This window comes from Thermobia domestica, chromosome 6 (genome assembly GCF_964235325.1).
Source record: "Thermobia domestica chromosome 6, izTheDome1.hap1.1, whole genome shotgun sequence".
NCBI classification, from domain to species: Eukaryota; Metazoa; Arthropoda; class Insecta; order Zygentoma; family Lepismatidae; genus Thermobia; species Thermobia domestica.
Genome location: NC_137459.1, coordinates 26,840,554 through 26,859,530, shown reverse-complemented (window position 1 = coordinate 26,859,530; position 18,977 = coordinate 26,840,554). Strand labels below are relative to the sequence as shown.

At 35.8% G+C, this 18,977-nt stretch overlaps 1 protein-coding gene across 1 annotated transcript in view; it reads left to right on the top strand.

Annotated features, from left to right (window-relative positions):
- Positions 1–18,977, top strand: part of LOC145687897 (putative RNA-binding protein 46) — a 56,719-nt gene that overhangs the window by 31,376 nt on the left and 6,366 nt on the right. The window contains exons 6-7 of the mRNA XM_081761440.1: positions 4,175–4,288; positions 13,008–13,122. Of these exons, the coding sequence (XP_081617566.1) occupies positions 4,175–4,288; positions 13,008–13,122 (229 nt within the window). The remainder of the gene's footprint in view (positions 1–4,174; positions 4,289–13,007; positions 13,123–18,977) is intronic.

The following is an 18,977-nucleotide window of genomic DNA, read 5'->3' as shown; positions in this document are numbered from 1 at the left end:
TTGTTATTGTTTTTTAGCGAAAGTAGTTATAGTGTATTTTTTAGTGATGCTAATTTTAGTATTTTCTGGTTATATATATGTGAGAAGCAGTCATAAATTTCCCGAATTTCGTTGTAACTATTTATTATCACAAAATACGTACATATTCACTTAATTGCCTTCAAAATAGGTTCCTTGAGAACATACACACACACACACTTGTTACACCGCTATTGCTGTTGCTGGAAGCAACGCTGAAAGTTCTCTTTTTGGTATGTTCCAAAGTTCAGCCGTAGCGTTGGTTTGGATCTCTTCCACGGTGGCTAAACAGTTGCCTTTGAGGCCCTTTTTGATCGTGGGGAAGAGCCAGAAATCCTCCTTTACCAGCCTTCATACTCATCGGATTTAGCACCAGTGAACTTCTAGCTCTTCTCGAATATCAAAAAAGAGCCTCAAAGGTAACCTTTCTACCATCGTAGAAGACATCCAAACCAACGTGACGGCTGGACTTCGGAAGATACCAAAAAGACGACTTTCAGCGTTGTTTCCAGCAACAGCAATAGCGGTGAAACAAGTGTGTGTTGATGCATATCTATAACTGTCTTCTTGTAAGAATATAATTTGATAATAATTTTGCAGGGTACTTTTAATACTAATGCTATGTGTATAATCGGGAAATGTATATTTGGGGTAAATTTCATAGGAAAAGAATTATAAATATGAAAATTAGAATGAGTGAAACAAAATGTTGCTAAATGGGCAAGAAAGTTTTATTTTCGGTTTATTGTTCTTATTTACTGCTATATTGACATGAAATTTACCACATATATATCTTTGCCGATTATACACATACTAACATTATAAGAAATACCCGGCGAATTCGTTATCAAACTATATTCCTACAACATCTTTATAGACATGGAACAATAATTTTGGACATGAGTGTACCTATATTGTGATAATAAATAGTTACAACGAAATTCGGGAACTTCTCGACTGTTCCTTATATATATATATATTGACTTCGATCTTATATATATGAGATTGAAATCTATACAAAATAAGAGATAACAGTATTTGTTATTTAGTTCATGAATTTCACACGATATGCTATAAGTTGGATGAAAGGTGCGAATTACTACCAGGGATCTTATCTGAATTATTAATGCTATATTCCTTTAAAGTAATCTTTAAAATCTCTTTAAACATCATCTGTGACACCTTCTTCTTCTTCTTCTTCTTATTATTATTATTATTATTATTATTATTATTATTATTATTATTATTATTATTATTATTATTATTATTATTATTATTAAGTTAGAGAGCAACATTTTAATTTTATGTGCGGGATGTAAACAGATTATAACGAAATAGTTTCTCTGTTTTACAATTAGAAACTACAATTTACTTAATTAAAAAAAAGAAACTAAAAAAAAAAAAAAATGAACAAACAGAAGTACATGATAAACATGAATCATTCGAAATTTCTAGAACAAGGTCTAATTCTATTCCATTTTTCAACAGATTCTGGCTTTCTACAGCATTAGGGAGAAAAGAAAAGGATTTCTTTCCGCGTGAAGTAGGGCTCTTAGGCTAAGTGTTGCTTAATAGAGATCAGCCTAGCTGTTGCATGTTGAGAGTGAACATAGATATCTTGTACCTTTTGCAAATTAAACATAATTAAAACTTTTTCACTGATGATAAATACCACCCCCTTGCATTGTATTTTCGACTGATGTTTGAATATAGCAACTCTAAGACTTGCAAGTAAGTTTGTAAAAATAATTGGTGTATAGTTAGCATTAAATTTGAGCATTCTTTTATTTCGTCAGTTAGTACGCAATTTAACTGTAGTTTCATATTATTGGAGTACGTTTAAGATCTTAATTGTGATCAAGTTTTCTGCTATCACTTGTTTTAGAAAGAGCAAGATTAAACAGAAACGAATTGATCAGTAAAGTAGCTACTGAATGAACCAAGAATACTTTGGATTCCTTGTTCAGAGAATAGAAATTAAATGATCAATGGTGTCTAGATTCCACATTTGATAGGAAAGACATTAGATTAATCCTCAATTTCTTATCTAAACTGTTTCATTGCTGTTCTCTTCTATAAAACATGATTTGGATTGTATAGTAATTATTGTATGAGAAATTAATTACAGGGTGGTCCAAGATATGTCATTTTAATAGCAAATGTTTGTAGAAATTTCATATCACTGTTATTGCTGCTGTAGTAGTAACCATCACGAAGTTGACTGTTCGTTTGTTGTATTCCCTACAAAAGAGGACATGCGGAACGGGTCACGCACTGTTACAGGACGTGTTTAGTGTGTTTCCCATTCCAGTCGATTGTCAGATGCTTCCTGAGTTCTCAGCCACGCGAAACCTTGCGCAATGTGTCGGCTTTAATGTTGGAACATGCGTCCACAACTCATTCCTTAAGATGCTGCACATCCCTAATTTTTACCGCGGACTTCACGTGGGGCCACAGGAACTATCCCAGTGGCATCAGGTAAGGGGAACGAGGGGGCCATTTCACAGCACCTCACCGACCAATTCATGTATTAAAAAACTGCTGATCGAAGTACTCACAGACACAGATAAGTAATGGAGTAGGGCACCATTGTGCTGGAAGAACTTAGGGAATGACTCATTATCCGACAGCAGTGATGTCGTCTTGCAACATGTGCCAATAATCCATCGACATTAGGGTCCTGTCGGTGAAGAATGGGTCAGGCGCTGCTTGTGAGAGAAATCACGCCGTTAAAATATTGAAGTTCTATCGTTTCAAACTAAAAGAAGATAAGTTACTTAATATTCAAAATATCAACCCACAACGCGAGTCTTCCACACGCCACACCACACTGTCACCTTTCCGTAACATCTGCGGATGCGCCAGATCAATGCAGATTACTATCTGACCAGTACTTTATTTTTTATTTTTTATACCTCGCACGACATGTAAAAGTTTGTCTCATCAGTAAACAATACGTCAGAGGTGACTATAGGGTTTTGTCGTAGCAGCTCTGTAGTCCATTAAGCAAATTCCAGTCGATGATCTGAATCATCTTCTATAAGGTGTTGGTTAAATTGTAGGTTATAAGGGTACCATTTACTCAACTGACATAATGCACATGTCAGTTGAGGCGCAACTACCTCCATTTTCACGGGCCTGCGTACTTCTCTTGGAATTTTTACTGAATGATGCCAACACTATCACACTTACTGCCTCGTCTGTAACCATGCGTAGTCTATCAGTCTTGGGTCGATCTGCCACTGATCCGGTTTCTTGGATTTTCTGAAGCACTTTGAATGCAGTACCATTGCTGAAGGGAGTTCTTTCCGGATGACGACGATTAAAATCGTCTGCAATCAACCTAGCGCTTCGTTCTCTAGAGATCAGAGCGACCTCAATGCACTCCACGTGCGTTAAGGCCACTTTCTGTTACATTGATTTGTTTTTGAATTTAGCGCCCCTTTCAGCATCGAGGTTATATGACCTAGAGCTTAACGAGTGATCCTAACCACATGAGTTCCCGTCGGGAATGGAACCCGAGCCCCCACGCCAAAAGTGCGCACGCTAACCGTTTAACCACGAAAGAGCTCCCTCTTCTGCTAGTAAGCTACCTTTAACAATACAAACAAAGAAATAGACATAGGTTCGTAATGGTTAGCGCTACAGAAAAAAAAATAACCATGACATTCTATGGTTTCCATTTAAGACAATTGCGTAAAATTCAAGATGGTGGATATCATTGTGACGGGTTCTCAAACATTTTCCCCCATCCTTATTTCGCATCTACAATGTTACTCTGGTTATGTTTTGCAACGTTTACACTTATTAGGGTTTTTCCCACACTTTTGGATCATCCTGTATATTAGAATTAATGCTTGCTTTTTTTCAATATTTGTGTTTATTATAGAGTTACTTTTTTTTGCTATCTTTCTTATTCTGAAATAAAATTAAATGAAATTTCTAGGTTAACTTCCCATGGTTATGTACTGTAGATTAAAAGAGACGGGTGATTTACAACATTGAATGGTTATGAAAAAAATTGCTGGAATGAAAATGTGAGAATTAGAAAACACTGAGGAAACTCAGGATTCAATATTCATCTCTCGTATGCTCTTTGTATGTTTTTTTTTTTTTTTTTTGTAACTATTTAAATTTTTTTTCCTGTAATTTTCAGAAGCTTGCAGAAATGTGTTTGAATTGCGGTTTTCGCCAGCCAGTGTATGAACTACTTGTTGCTTGGAAGAAACCAAACGTATATCCACAAGAGATATATGAATATGACTGCAGGGTAAATATCAGTTCTATTATTCATTACTTACAAGTAGCTATTTGTTTTATATACAGTAGAGCGTCGATTAACCGAACGTCGTTCAACCGAACGACCGCTTAATCGAACTGTGTACTCGCTCGCACCTGTTACTCTCCCACCCTACCGTCCATCATCCCCCTCTCTCTCCCCAAACCAAGTTTCCCACAGTAGTCGCCGCACTGAGCCACCGCTGGCGAAACATTGCTTCTAATGGGGCCTTCATAAGGCGCTGCTGACCGGCCAAGCCGCCAGTCGCTGTGTTTCAACAATCAGCACACTTCTTTTTATGAATAAATTTACTGTACAGTACTTCTTTTTGGCAAATAAACATGTGCAGTTCGATTATCCGAACAAACCAGTTTTCCGAACACCCATGTCCCCCAATTACTTCGGATAATCGACGCTCTACTGTATATATATATATATATATATATATATATATATATATATATATATATATATATATATATATATATATGTGTGTGTGTGTGTGTGTGTGTGTGTGGTATGTAAATAAAGTAAGGTTACAACGGCTAGTATTCATCCAAAAATGCATATTCGACAAAGTACCTATAACAATGTATTTAGTGATGAAGGGTTATTTTTCGACGTAATTGTAGATATTGTCGGGGTTCTTAAGTCGGGGTCGGGGTTCTAAGGAGCCATCATGAGATGATCCTTGAAGTTCCTTTCCACGTGCGGAGGGAAAATGCAGCCCTTACTTTGGTGATAGTGTTACCAACCACGATCACTCTGTTTTACACCATTAAGAAAACTGCCATTATAGATGCACCGAAAGAGTCTTGACACGTGAGTAGCCGCAACGCCGCTCTGAGCTGTCAGAGACCTTCTCTTGCAGGCTCCTCTATAGCTTCTGTATCTCACACTCATAGGATTCTACCGCTTGCTGCTCGAATCACATTTGTCCTTGATCTCTTCATCAGCGTAGAAATGTTATCCAGCAATATGTTTCTTCAGGTGTTTCCACAAACGGGAACAAGTGCTTTGTGAATATCGCTGGGCGCTGACATTATACTTGGAGAAAATTTATGACGAAGTGCACTTCACACTTGGTGGGATTCTGCATTGGCGTAGCGAATTTATTCGCACTAGATTCCACGTTGTAATGATGAACAACCGCGAGAGAATAGCGGAAGACTGACAGTGAAAGCCATTATAGCCCAACCAACGCTACTGCTCACATTAGACAGTTTCTTAATTAAAAAAAAAAAAAAAAGGGAAACTTGAGGTCCCATAACCCGGAAATCATAAGTCTCCACAAGATAACATTTCACACGGTTATAGAGTACGTAAAGTTGTACCACCATGACATATCTGATCTCTACCGGATGAGTTCCGTATACGGGGTTCTGTTTTTGAAGGTATGACGCAAAATTCGATCACCTACAACTCGGGAACATTAAGAGAACAAAGCTAATACATAATTCGAAAATGATTAATAATTCTAGAAATAAAATTAAAACTATGTGAAATATTATCCACCAGTCGGTACAGACAAATAAAGGTGATATTGCTAATTTGAGTCGAATCACTTTTGACAATAAAAGAATTACAAACCCTGCTGAAACTACAAATAAAATTAATAATTATTTATAACCTCTCCTCAGGTAGCTCTTGGTGCTCTATCCCACCAAGATGGTACAAGTGGTTCTTCAAATATATCTTCTTATTTATTTATTTATTTATTTTGCGTTCAAGCGACCACAGTGTTGTACAATTGTACATGCGGTATAGAACATGTCAATATTTCTATATGAATAACAAAGATCATACATCTAATACATCTTATACCGTACATCTTATTACTAGTACACGTACATCTTCTGTAAGGCGAGTTTTTGTAAAATAACCAGATGGTTTGATACACAGTACACAAATTATATGTATACACAGTTAACTTACATATTGCTAATACATATCACTATACAAACATATTACTATTCTTATTTACATAGCCACTTCTTGTATTATTTACAGTTGTCCACATTATTATGATATATATGATATCTATAGTTACTAGCTTTTCATTTAATTGTGGTTTTACAAGTTTCTTGTGTACGTTCAAAGTATTCAGAAAGAGAATAAAAGCAATGTGACAATAGGTATCGTGTTAGTCTTTCTTTGAAAATTTTGTCTGATTTGGAATCTTTTATATTGCTAGGTAATTTGTTGTAGATTAATATTCCTGTATACTTAAGGCCTTTTTGGTAAAGTGTTGTACTGTGTGTAGGAATAACAAAATCTCTTTTCTTTCTTGTATTGTAACTATGTACGTCACTATTGTACTTAAGTATCGATTTGAGATGTTTGTTTATAAAAATTGCAATCCGTAATATGTAGAGACAAGGTAGGGGGAAAATTTTTAGTTCTTTGAATATTTTTCTACATGAAGCCCTTCATTTAATACCTTTTATTGTTCGTATTACTCTTTTCTGTATTTTGAATATTATCTCACTTTGCGCTGAGGTTCCCCAGTGTACTATCCCATATGAAAGTAGTGTTTCAAATTGACTATGGTAAATTATTTTAAATGTTGGTATGTTGCAGTTTTCACGCTTTTCAATGCATAGTGTACTTTACAAAGTTTGTTTTGCAGTGTGTTAATGTGCTTATCCCGTGTCAGTGTGTCGTATACCCAAAGTCCTAAAAAATTTAGTTTCATTTACAGCTTTTATATTTTTATTTTTAATGTGAATGACTGGATTATTTACGTTAATGTTTCGGGAATGATGGAAGTGCATTACTGTCGTTTTATCAATGTTTAATTTTAATTTGTTATCCTCAATGCACGAGTTCAGTTCATCTAAGGTTTGTCTGATACTGGCTTCCATTTCTCTATCAGTGTACTCAGTAAGCGCTAAACTTGTGTCATCAGCGAACATTGTTGGTTTTGCAGTTTTAACATATGCTGGAAGGTTGTTTGTAAAAAATAATAAAAAGAACTGGCCCTAGAATAGAGCCTTGTGGCACTCCGCATCTTACTCGTTTCACGATGTATAACTGGTGACTGCACCCTGCTGATTAGTATAGTCAATTACCACTGCTTGACTTCTATCTTCTAAATAGCTTTGGAACCACTTATTCACAATTTCCCTTATACTAATATTATTGAATTTTTCAAGCATTATTTGATGTGAAACTAGATCAAACGCTTTCGTTAAGTCTAGGAATATTCCCGTACACTTTTACCTATTATCTAAACCTTCACGAATGTAATCAAGATAGTTGTATATTGCCGTGTCAGTTGATTTATTACGTTGGAACCCGTTTTGCGCAATATCTATTATATTATATTTGTCAAGGTATAACAAACGGTGCTGCATTGCTGATTTCGGAATGTATTTTTCTTAACCCAGTAACTATGGATGAAATATTAGCTATTATAAGAAAGATGAGAAATAGCGGTTCTGCAGGTCTTGATGAAGTACCATCCACTATTATAAAACAACCTGCTTCGATAATTACTCCCCATCTGACTCATGTAATAATTTTTCCTTAGAATCAGGTTTTTCCCCACAGCGGTTAAAAATGGCTAAAGTGATTCCCTTGTTCAAAAAAGGCAGTCGTTACAATATTAAGAATTATCGCCCTATCTCGGTTTTGTCTGTATTTTCAGAAATTTTTGAGACAGTAATGTCAAATAGATAAGGAATTACTTACATTCCAATAATCTAATATCATTATCACAACATCGGTTTTTAACTGGTAAATCTACTGATTCTGCAATTTTCGATTTTCTTAGTACTGTTATGCACGCGATAAAAAAAAATGGGCAGTTGGACTGTCTGTTGATCTTACTAAGGCATTTGACACTGTAAGTCATGCTCTCTTACTTAAAAATTATTCCAATAAATGGACCGAATCTCACTTAAAAGATAGATATCAGGTAGTTCAAATTACGAACGATAAAAATGGCAAAATTCATAAGTTTAGTAGTTTTAAAGGTAAAATACTAACTGGCATACCTCAAGGATCAGTGCTCGGTCCATTGCTCTTATTTTTATATACATTAATGATTTGACACAAGAAATGTTGCCTAATAAGTGTGTTTTATTTGCTGATGGCACCAATGTTATCATTACAGGTAACTCACGACATGATATTGAATGTAATCTAAACACTGCATTTTCACGATTAAGTAACTGGTTAAGCAGCAATAAATTAGTTTTAAATACTGATAAAACTTCCTTGCTAAATTTTTGTCCTCTTCAAAATAAGTTTATTCCTTATGTGATGGCTTTTTTATTTCAACTAAATTTCTTGGTGTCACCATTAGTTCGAAACTATCTTGGAATGAGCATATTTCTCAACTTAACAAAAAAATTAAGTAGTATTTGTTTCGGCCTCCGTAGACTAAGAGGTAATGTCACAACACAGGCTTTAGTTTCAGTGTACTATGCAAAATTCCATTCCTTAATAAGTTACGGTATTATTTTTTGGGGTTATTCTACTGAATGTATTAGCACGTTTCGCTTACACAAGAAAGCACTAAGGGTTGTGTTTGGATTGTCACCAAAAACTTCTTGCAAGTCCATCTTTCGAGGACAAAAAATATTACCATTACCTTGTTTGTATCTATATAAAATTATCTTGTTTATCGTAAGTAATAAATACTTATTTATTGAAAACAGTAACGTCCATAAATACAATACTCGATTCGTTAATAGTTTGCATCTTATCTCCCAAAATTTCTCGTTTTTTCAAAAAAGCATATATATTAACTGTACAAAAAATTTACCTGACTTTCTAAAGCAAAATAAATCATATTCTATGTTTAAATCTGCTCTTCACAAGTTCTTAGTAGATAAATGTTACTACTCGGTAAATGAGTTTTTTAAGACAGTATATAAATGTATTTTGTTAAGGGGGTAGACTGCTAAATATTTCTGAAAAACTAATAATTTTTCTTTTGCCCGTTTATCGCAAGTGGAAAGAGGTAATAAAATGTAACTTCCCACAATAATAGATAATGTTATTCTACATCCGAAAATACAAATCTGAAGCATTTTCAGTGTTGCTATCCATAGAAATTACAGTATGACCAGAATTTGAATTACTCAAAAATCTAGGTTAAGGCAGCGACTAGAAAAATGAACTCAACGGTAATTGATGACTTATCGAACTGTATATGTTCCTTGTTTACTACTTTTTAAATAAAATTTGTATTTATTTTATAAAACTGACAAAAATTATAACAAAATAAATAAGTTATTAGAAAATAAATACAAATATTATTTAAAAAGTAGTAAACAAGGAACATAGACAGCAAGATAAGTCATCAATTACCGTTGAGTTCATTTTTCTAGTCGCTGCCTTAACCTAGATTTTTGAGTAATTCAAATTCTAGTCACACTTTAATTTCTATGCATGGCAACACTGAAAATTCTTCCGATTCGTATTTTCGGGTGTAGAATAACATTACCTATTATTGGTGTAAATTACATTTAATTACCTATTTCCAGTTACGATAAAAGGGCAAAAGAAAAAAAATATTAGTTTTTCAAAAATATTTAGTGGCCGGCCCCCTTAATTATGTTATGAATGTGTAAGCTTATAAAAGTCATGGTTATGTATGTATTTTTTTTTGTAAGTTTTTATAGCATATGTATACAGTATATATATGCTATAAAAACTTACAAAAAAGAGAAATACATAATTATTTTGTAATTTTGACAACTGTATGCGTACTCGAGAATACTCTCATTTGTATGCAAAACAGACAAATAAATAAATAAATAAACTTGCATAATATTTCATACGTTTACGTAATAGTCTTAACAACTAAAACGTAAAACGTAAAGTGTTAACGTAAAAATAATCTTAACAAATTTGGTTCTGGTTGGATCATTTACATATATATTGCATTTTGGTTTTTTGAAAATATAACGCAAAGTTTGACCACCCATAAGTGGGAAACCATAAGACATCTCAAGATAATGTTTCACATACTTTTATAAAGTAGGTGAAGTTTTACCACCATGTCAAATTTGATCCCGATCGCATGAGTTCAGTTGAACTTGTACAATACATAGTGTCCTTTGATTATTTAGAGATTCAGGGAAAAATCAAATAGAAAACGAAAATAGAGCTGAAGAGATATTGAAGGAAAGCAATGAGCCAGTCTGAAGAATCGAAACGGACATGAGTGGAAATTTAACTGCAAAATTAAATACCGAGTTACTATATGTGCAACACATGCATTTGCACGGAGCGGCAAAATCTGTCATAACTATATTATTTAAAATAAATATTTCTTGTTGGAAACATACTTCATGATGATGGTAGTTACATTTAATAAGCGACCTTCAATACTTAGAATAATACATTTATAAATCATGCTTAGGTTGCATTAGTTTAAGCCTACTTGGACAGTGCTAAAACAAATGGTCAAACAAATCCCAGCATGAATTGCTTGATTGTTGTCAAATACAAGAACTCAATCCTCAAACAGTAGTGAACACCTGTTCTATTTAGATAGTTATCACAGTTTTGATATGAAAACTAGTCTTGTCTTAGTCACAAACAAGTTTCTTATCATTGAAGTTTAAAATATTTTTTCTTAAAATTAACAGATGTAGAAGGGAAATAAAGAAATAAAGATAAAAGAGCTAGTTGCTCTGGAATTGTAAACTGATATATTGAGATTGAAGCTCGATATTGAGTTCTATAAAAAGGATTACCATCTTTCCTCTGCAGGTGTGTTTGCATTACCTTTTACTAACATAATAGATTATTATTATTTTTTATAGAAAAAAGCTGATACAACGAGATTGTATTTGTAGTTATAACCATTTCGGTTCGCTGTTTGGGCTGCCATTTATTTGTAACCAACTTGTGTTCGGTGTTCGTGGTTCTGTCTTCGTGGTCCTGCCAATAAGTATTCTCCTGAGACCAGAACTTACCTAGATAGGACGATGAAGGACCTCTCCAAGAAGGGGTTACAAATTGTTTCCAAATCGCTCGTCGGTCTCAATGATGAGATGAGCATTAGGCGCCGAGAGGTTCGGGTGTCTCGTCTCGAAAACCTCACGGACGATTAGAAGGTCATTCAGACCATAACGCACACAAACATCACTCACACAAACAAGGAAAACACACTGGATTAAATAACACTATACTTATTTATTAGAATATTATTATATAAAAAAAATAGCAAATAGGAATGAACGCAACACTTAACACAGAATATGTATAATAATCTTCATCACTAAAATAACACTTTGCCTTTTTAATGCACTGTAGCCCTTTATATATATGAGATTATGTCTGAAATTACACTATAAATACTTTTCTCACACCATTGACGCACTTGGGGGATTAGCACTGAAGAAAGGACCGCCGGGGTAATCCCAGGTAGTATCCTGGTTGCTACTCCAAACAGTCCTGAAGAGTCGACGTGAGTCTTCAGCGAAATAATTTCCGAAGTGGAATGCTGATGTTGGAGGGCGCGTTTATAACTTTTTGGCGCACAAGGTTTATGAACCTGGGACTTCACTAGTTGGGGCTAGCCGTAAGAAAACGTCCTTCACCGGCTAATATCTTATGCCCCTTAACACAAAATCATACTTGGTTCCCGACGCAACGTGCGTGGATACGGCTTCTAAACCTGGAGTCAAACTCCCCGAACTCAAAAGTTCTAGATACGAGCTGCAGTGGTCGATTGAAGAGTGTTGGCAGTTCATTCTAAAATCCACTCAGTTAAATCACCTGCATACACATGCAAACAGAATACGGAAAAGCATTTATGTTAATTTTAGTCCACTGGTCACGATGCACGAGACATTGTGATAACTCGGGAGTGAGAAAGTACAGATAAGAAACTGCAAAAGCAATGTGACTGGCGTTACTCTGGTCACTTGAAAATCTGGTCAGCTAGTATCTCCATAAATGATTAAAGAACATTAATCTTCAAATAACTGCAGAATATATACTGTGCATATTAATAAGTCAGGGAGAAACACTGAAAAGGTTTGTGGCTCACTGAAATGTTCTCACCAAAAAGCAATGTTTTAAATATATATATGAGAAAACAATGAAAGACTTCTTTGTCCAGTTGCGTGGGAAGGAAGCAATTCCCACCGAGGAAAGAACTTATTTGCGTCGCAGAATATAGTATAAATCGAAAAAATGATCACTGTCTTTACGAAATATACAGAGCGTCCACAAAAAATACTTCTATAACCTGGTGGCGGTTATAGATTGTTTAGCTCTCTCTGAGTGCGAGTACACTTTGCATCCCCTTCGTTGTTCGTGATAGGGTAGCATACTTAAAATCGTGTCCTTTAAGATTTGTTCTTTCTGGAGAAAGGATGGAACAAATGATGCCATTGCATGGGGCGACAAATTGCCTAGAGCCGTCTTGCAAAATACAACTCGACATAAGACTCCGAAGGGTTAAATCGTAAACGGATACTTTAAATATTCTTTATGCTTTTATTCCAAACACTAGTTTATATTTATATCGGAAAATATATTCATAACTACGTAAATATACAGTTTACCAACTATTTAGATTCTCCAATAATATTATTGCTGATCCATATTAATATATCGTGTTTAACTTTACAATTCAAGCAACGTTTAATATACGTGAAATGGATCCGTATTTATAATTTAGAGTAATACAAATTTAATGAGGAGACTGAAATATTTACATTTCTTGGTTTGATTTTTTCAGGTGATCATTCCAAATGTCATGACATTCCTCATCAAAGTAAACGGAGCAAATGCAGCTAAGAGTCGCCAAATGCTTGCTGCTTTCATCATATGTGACATGGCCAGGCATGTGAAGCGTAAGTTGTCATATAGTATTAAATTATTAAAAATAAAAGTCGCATCTGCGCAAAGCATTTAATTTCATGTAAACACTTCTGTGCTGTTTCTCTTTATCTGTCATCATGGGTTTGTGAACTTAAGAGATCCTTTGAACATTTCAAACTACTTTGAGGCCTAAAATGTATGACTGAGGCTGGGTCTAACCCGAATCTACGGTATTCTAATATATCAATTTATTTAGATAGCTCCATCTTCTCTCCAGAAGAAAGTCTAACAACGTCGTTACTCTAGAAGATAAGACCACAGATAAACGGTAAAAAGTATGAAGGAAAATCTAAAAATAAAAATTGCAGAATGTAGAATACACATTACACTGAGAGCTCGAAATATATCAACACCTTTCTTGAAAAATCGATCATTTCAGAACTATGCTGAACATAAATTTAAAAATAATGGTCTATAGTCCTTACGTACAGAGCCATTTGATATGTTTATGTACCACCTGGAGAGATACAAACTTAAAATAAAATCACCCTATATTGAGTTGTGTTGATTTGAATGTCCCTTTCGGCAGCGAGGCAATGTGAGAGGGGACTTACTGATTAACGTGGAATCCGAACCACATGAGCTTCTGCTGGGAATCGAACCCGGATCTTCTATGCCAAAGGCACGTACGCTAACCTTTTAGCCATGAAGGAGCTCAAACTGACCCTATATGTTGCAAAAGAATATTATAAGTAGAGACCGGATGTTAGGCAAAATGCCTATTTTTTAATACTAAAGATATGATCAAAAATAACGTTTTAAAGTTTATATGGGCGGTTATAGTTACGATTTAAGCCCATTTTATTTTGCCTATTTTGCCTATTTCGTCCGTTACTGCCTAAATAATTGTTTTAGTGCCTAATGTTGCCTATTCTATGCATTTTTCTCAAAATAAGCCTTCATTAGGAAGATATATAACTTATAAAATATCAATAACACATACACACACACACACACACACACACACACATATATATATATATATATATATATATATATATATTAGGTGTTTGTAAACACAAACTCGTGGTACATTGCAATATATATATTTACCGTAAAGTAAAAGAAGACATTAACAAACAGGTATGTTTCTATATTAATTGAACATTATCTGTGACTTGAATCTATTTTTTAATCGTATTCACTATTTATCTCCATTATTTCGAGTTACATTTTAGTGCCTATTTTACTGCCTATTTTTTACATTTTAAGTGCCTATTTTCCAGGTTTTGAGTGCCTAAACATCCGGTCTCTAATTATAAGGCTCACATAAGTTATTCGCGATGTTATTCAAGCAGAAGCATTATTATTGAAGGAAATACTATTCTGTTCGAAACATTATTAAAATACTCCTATATGTATTATCTGTCAAAAATTAAATGTACGTCTGTTTGTTAAGTGTAACATCCCTGCATTGACTGATGTGGAGAATAAGTCGAGTCTGTAGTTTAGTGGGGAAAAGCAACGAAAGTATGAAGCACACGCTCAAGATGGCAGAAGTTGTAAATACAAATTATCCATAGTAGATATAAGTATCAACAACATAAAAGAAATATGAAATAATCTATGAAATAAAGAAAAATAGCATAGATTAGAAATGGTGGCACAAAATTAAATTGCCGTAAAGACCTGAGTGACAGCTCCTTTAGTGCTAAGTAGTCGTGGTGTAATGGTTAAGGCACCGTTCTCCTAATATAACAGACAACAGTTCAAATGTATGAAAGGAAGTTTTATTTCACTTTATAATTCTTGCGGTGTTTGATAGGCGATGTCAAACATTTTAATATTTTACGCTAAAGTAACATTATGCGTGCTTTGTTGTTGACAATAGAATGGAGACGTTGACAATTAAGTTCGTATGATCATAATTACGGTCATGTTTAACTTAGTCTCTTGTGTTGTGGAACTCTCAAAACATTTCGAATCGCTAACTCCAAATTTTGGCGAAATTGGATTTTGTTTTCGTTTCTATGTCCCTTTTCAGCGCCGAGGCTGTATAAAGACGTGACCTACAATTTAAGGTGGATTCTGAACCACCACTAGGTCCCACCTGTATTCGAACCCGGAGCCGATGTCCTTCGTGGCTAAGCGGTTAGCGTTTGCGTCTTTGACGTGGGAGACTCGGCGGCAGCTCATGTGGTTCGGATTACACGCTAATCAGTAGGTCTCGTCTCATATAGCCTCGCTGCTGAAAAGGACGTTAAACTGCATATCAAGTCAACTCGAACCCAGAATCACGTGTACCAGTTATAGCATGGAAAAGCGAGTCTTTGACTTATTACGATGGTTATCAACTGGTGTGTCGCAGTCTCATAGAGTGTGTCGTGCAAATTTAGAATTTAAAAACTGAGAATCATTTAATAATTAGTCGAAATCAATTTTGAGACACAGTGTATAAGTTAACATATCCAGGCAGCAACAAAGCTCGGTACTATTAAAATGATTTTTTTTTAAGTTAAACATTACATGGTTCTGTCCTTTAGGCTAAAGGAGACGGATGATCAGTGAAAGTCAATGATTTTGAAAGTTAATGTTTTGTGTTCTATCATCGGGGGTTCAATACTATATAGAGTAGGGATGACCACAAAGATCCGGTTCCGGCGGATCCGGTTCCAGACCTGGATACGAAAACTCGGTTCCAGAACCGGATCTTAGGAACCGGTTCCAGAACCGGATCTTAGGAACCGGTTCCAGATCTGGATCTGAAAACACGGTTCCAGAACCGGATCTTAGGAACCGATTCCAGACGTGGATCCGAAAGCTCCCAAAGACCCGTAAAGGAGGCACAAAGTTCATCTTCAAAACACTGCAAAGAGGACCATGCGTTTGTGCCCTCTCCGCCCATACCCGCTTGTGCCTCCAGAAAAAAAAAATTGGTCCACCAGTGGGTGTTTAGCCAAATGAGTTGGCCAGTTTGCCTGTTTAGCCAATGAGTTTGCCAGTTACCCAGTTTATTTACCTAAATGAGACAAGCGACCGCCGCCTGGGCGCCTGCCTGTCGCTTCCACCATTTCATCTAGCACACTGTTCAGTCTGCCAGCAGCTCGGGTTTAGCGTAGGGATGGTCACAAAGTGTCGGTTCCAGCGGAACCGGTTCCGCGAGGAGCCGGTTCTTGGAGATCCGGTTTTCAGAACCGGTTCCAGACCTGGATCCGAAAATCCGTTTGTAGAACTGGATCTTGGGAACCGCCGAAAAACCGGTTCCGGAACCGGATCTTCTAGAACTGGATCCGTTCAGACCCGAAAACCGGTTCCACCAGGAACCGGTTCTGGCCATCCCTAATATAGAGTCACTATTCTTTACAAATTTACAGGCTTACACTGTTATAATATATAATTATAATTATAATTAATAAGTAAGTTTGTCGCGATGTCATGGAAGTTCAGTAATATGTGTCACCAGTTTAAAAAGGTTGGGAACTACCGAATTATTATATCAAGAAGCCATATCCTTGTGGATTCAGTATGTATGTTTTGGTATCTAATCCTTATGGGAGAGATTAATAAAGGTAATAGTAAAAAAAATTACTGATCAGGTCAGTTTTTATAGGCATAGTTGTGAAAAGTTTTTATTGTATTTCTAAATTTAGAAAGTGGGGAGCACCGTAGTGTAGTGGTTAGGGCCTTGGACTTATGTCCAGCTGGTTCCGGGTTTGATTACCGCCCGCTGCTTCCCAAGTTTTGGCGTCATGAGGCAAACTGAGGAGTCACGTGAAAACAACACGCGTCACTAGGTCTATAAAGCTTCTGATACACCTGTTAGGGACAGGACGCGTCGACTACGTGCTCGCCTCTAGGCTGGACGTAGTTCAGCCCATTGCTAGTAGATGGCGCTGAAGCAGGCTTAGGCTCACAAATGGGCCGTCACGTCAAGTGATTTTGGTAAATTTGCAAAGTTTTCTGAACCTTTTCTTAGTACGTAAATATGTTCCTACCTAGTTCTTCGTTTGTTCCGTTAATTTGGAACAAAGAACCAATAATTAATAGCACGAAACAGTGTTCGAAGTGAAAAAAAAACAAAAAAACAGAGGAGGTATGTTTTATTACGATTTTGATTCGACATACCGGCTATCTAAATATTGAAATACAGTGAGGGTATGTTGCCTAAAAGATCGCGTTTCAATTTACATAATGACTGAAAACTATTGGAGAGCTTCATTGTAGTTACGAGGGCAAACATTGAGAGACTTTGATCCCCCACCAACATTTCTCTCTCTCTCTCTCTCTCTCTCTCTCTCTCTATATATATATATATATATATATATATATATATATATATATATATATATATATATCGGGTGTTGCAAAATAAGTGTTACAACTCTTGGGAGGTGACTCCTGACACCGAGACAAGAAAAAAAGTTCTCTTGAACTTTCGGCTATCGGATATAGTTTCAGATCTACAAGTTGCCGAAAGCGTGGGAAAATGACTTTCGGACGCCAATAGTTCGGAAACTATCCAACGTAAAGAGGGCGGGTAAAAAATTCACTGAAGAAGTCATATCTGCTGTATTGAATTTTGGATGTTTCACAATCCTACCATGCAGGCGCAAGGGATTCCCCAAAGGAAGTAGGGAGTCCCGAATAATCTGGCAAATGAAAATTGGTCTAAATGGATATGAATTGATAGGGTTTCTACCAGGTAACAATAATTCGTTTGTATTAAGTCGATATCTGGAACAAATACAAAATGGCGGACACCTTCATGTCCGTTGTGTGTGGTTGCATAATCGCCAAGTACGGATGCTGGCCAACAGTGATGTTCTGAGTATTAAGTGTAACGAGTTTGTACTCAAATGCTCTAAAAAGACATCTGAAGTATCGATAGAGCACAACAGATGAAGCAGGGTGAATCACATGTGTGGAAACACGTAACGAAAAGTGCCCAGAGATGCACTCATACTCAGTAAACGTGAATTCAAAGCGTCGGAAATGTAAGGAATAGCATCAAGAACATAAATGCCATTGTCAATTCACCAATAATATTTCATCAATCCGATGCAATATGATCTGCACGGTTGCATCCCAATAAGGATACCACAACTGGGGCAAAGGTGAAATTGTGCCGTGGGTTCCCAGTAGAACTGAAAACCGCGACCACGCAAGCCAAAGCAAGCGCTCTAGCCCTGAGGCTTCAACGGACCCTCACTTTTTCTGTTTTCATTTCTTTGAGGATTACCCACTTTATTTGGCAAGTGCTCTTGTACAACCTCCAACATGCTTGTGTGCTTCATTTTGTTACTCCTACTGCACAGTTGTAAACAATCAGAGCTTTAAGGTTGGTGTAAAGTGACAAGTTTTGCCAATAGGTGTCACTACAGTCTTCGTATCTCTCTCGTGTATTTTTTACCTTTCACGGAACTTTACAATTTCTCATACAAATTTCAACCTAAAGACTTCAAATTTTTTAGAAAAGGAACTTCATACCCTATCAAATATAACAGTCTGTGCCGATTTTTCATTTAGAATTTTCTTCATTGTTGAAATAGTTATATTTTTAAAGGTTTGGATATACATTTCAACAATCCAGCCATTTCAACAATGAAGAAAATTCTAAATGAAAAGTCGGCACGGACTGTTGTATTTGATAGGCTATGAAGTTCCTTCTCTAAAAAAATTGAAGTCTCTAGGCTGAATTTTGTAAGGGAAATTGTAAATTTTCGTGAAAGGCAAAAAATACACAAGAGAGATACGAAGACTGTAGTAACACCTATCGGCAGAACTTGTCCCTTTAAACCAACCTTAAGACGTTTCTTTCTATTTCTCATGTCGTTTTATTTTCCATATGTATGATGTTCCAGCTGTAGTGTTACATGTGCCAAATTGG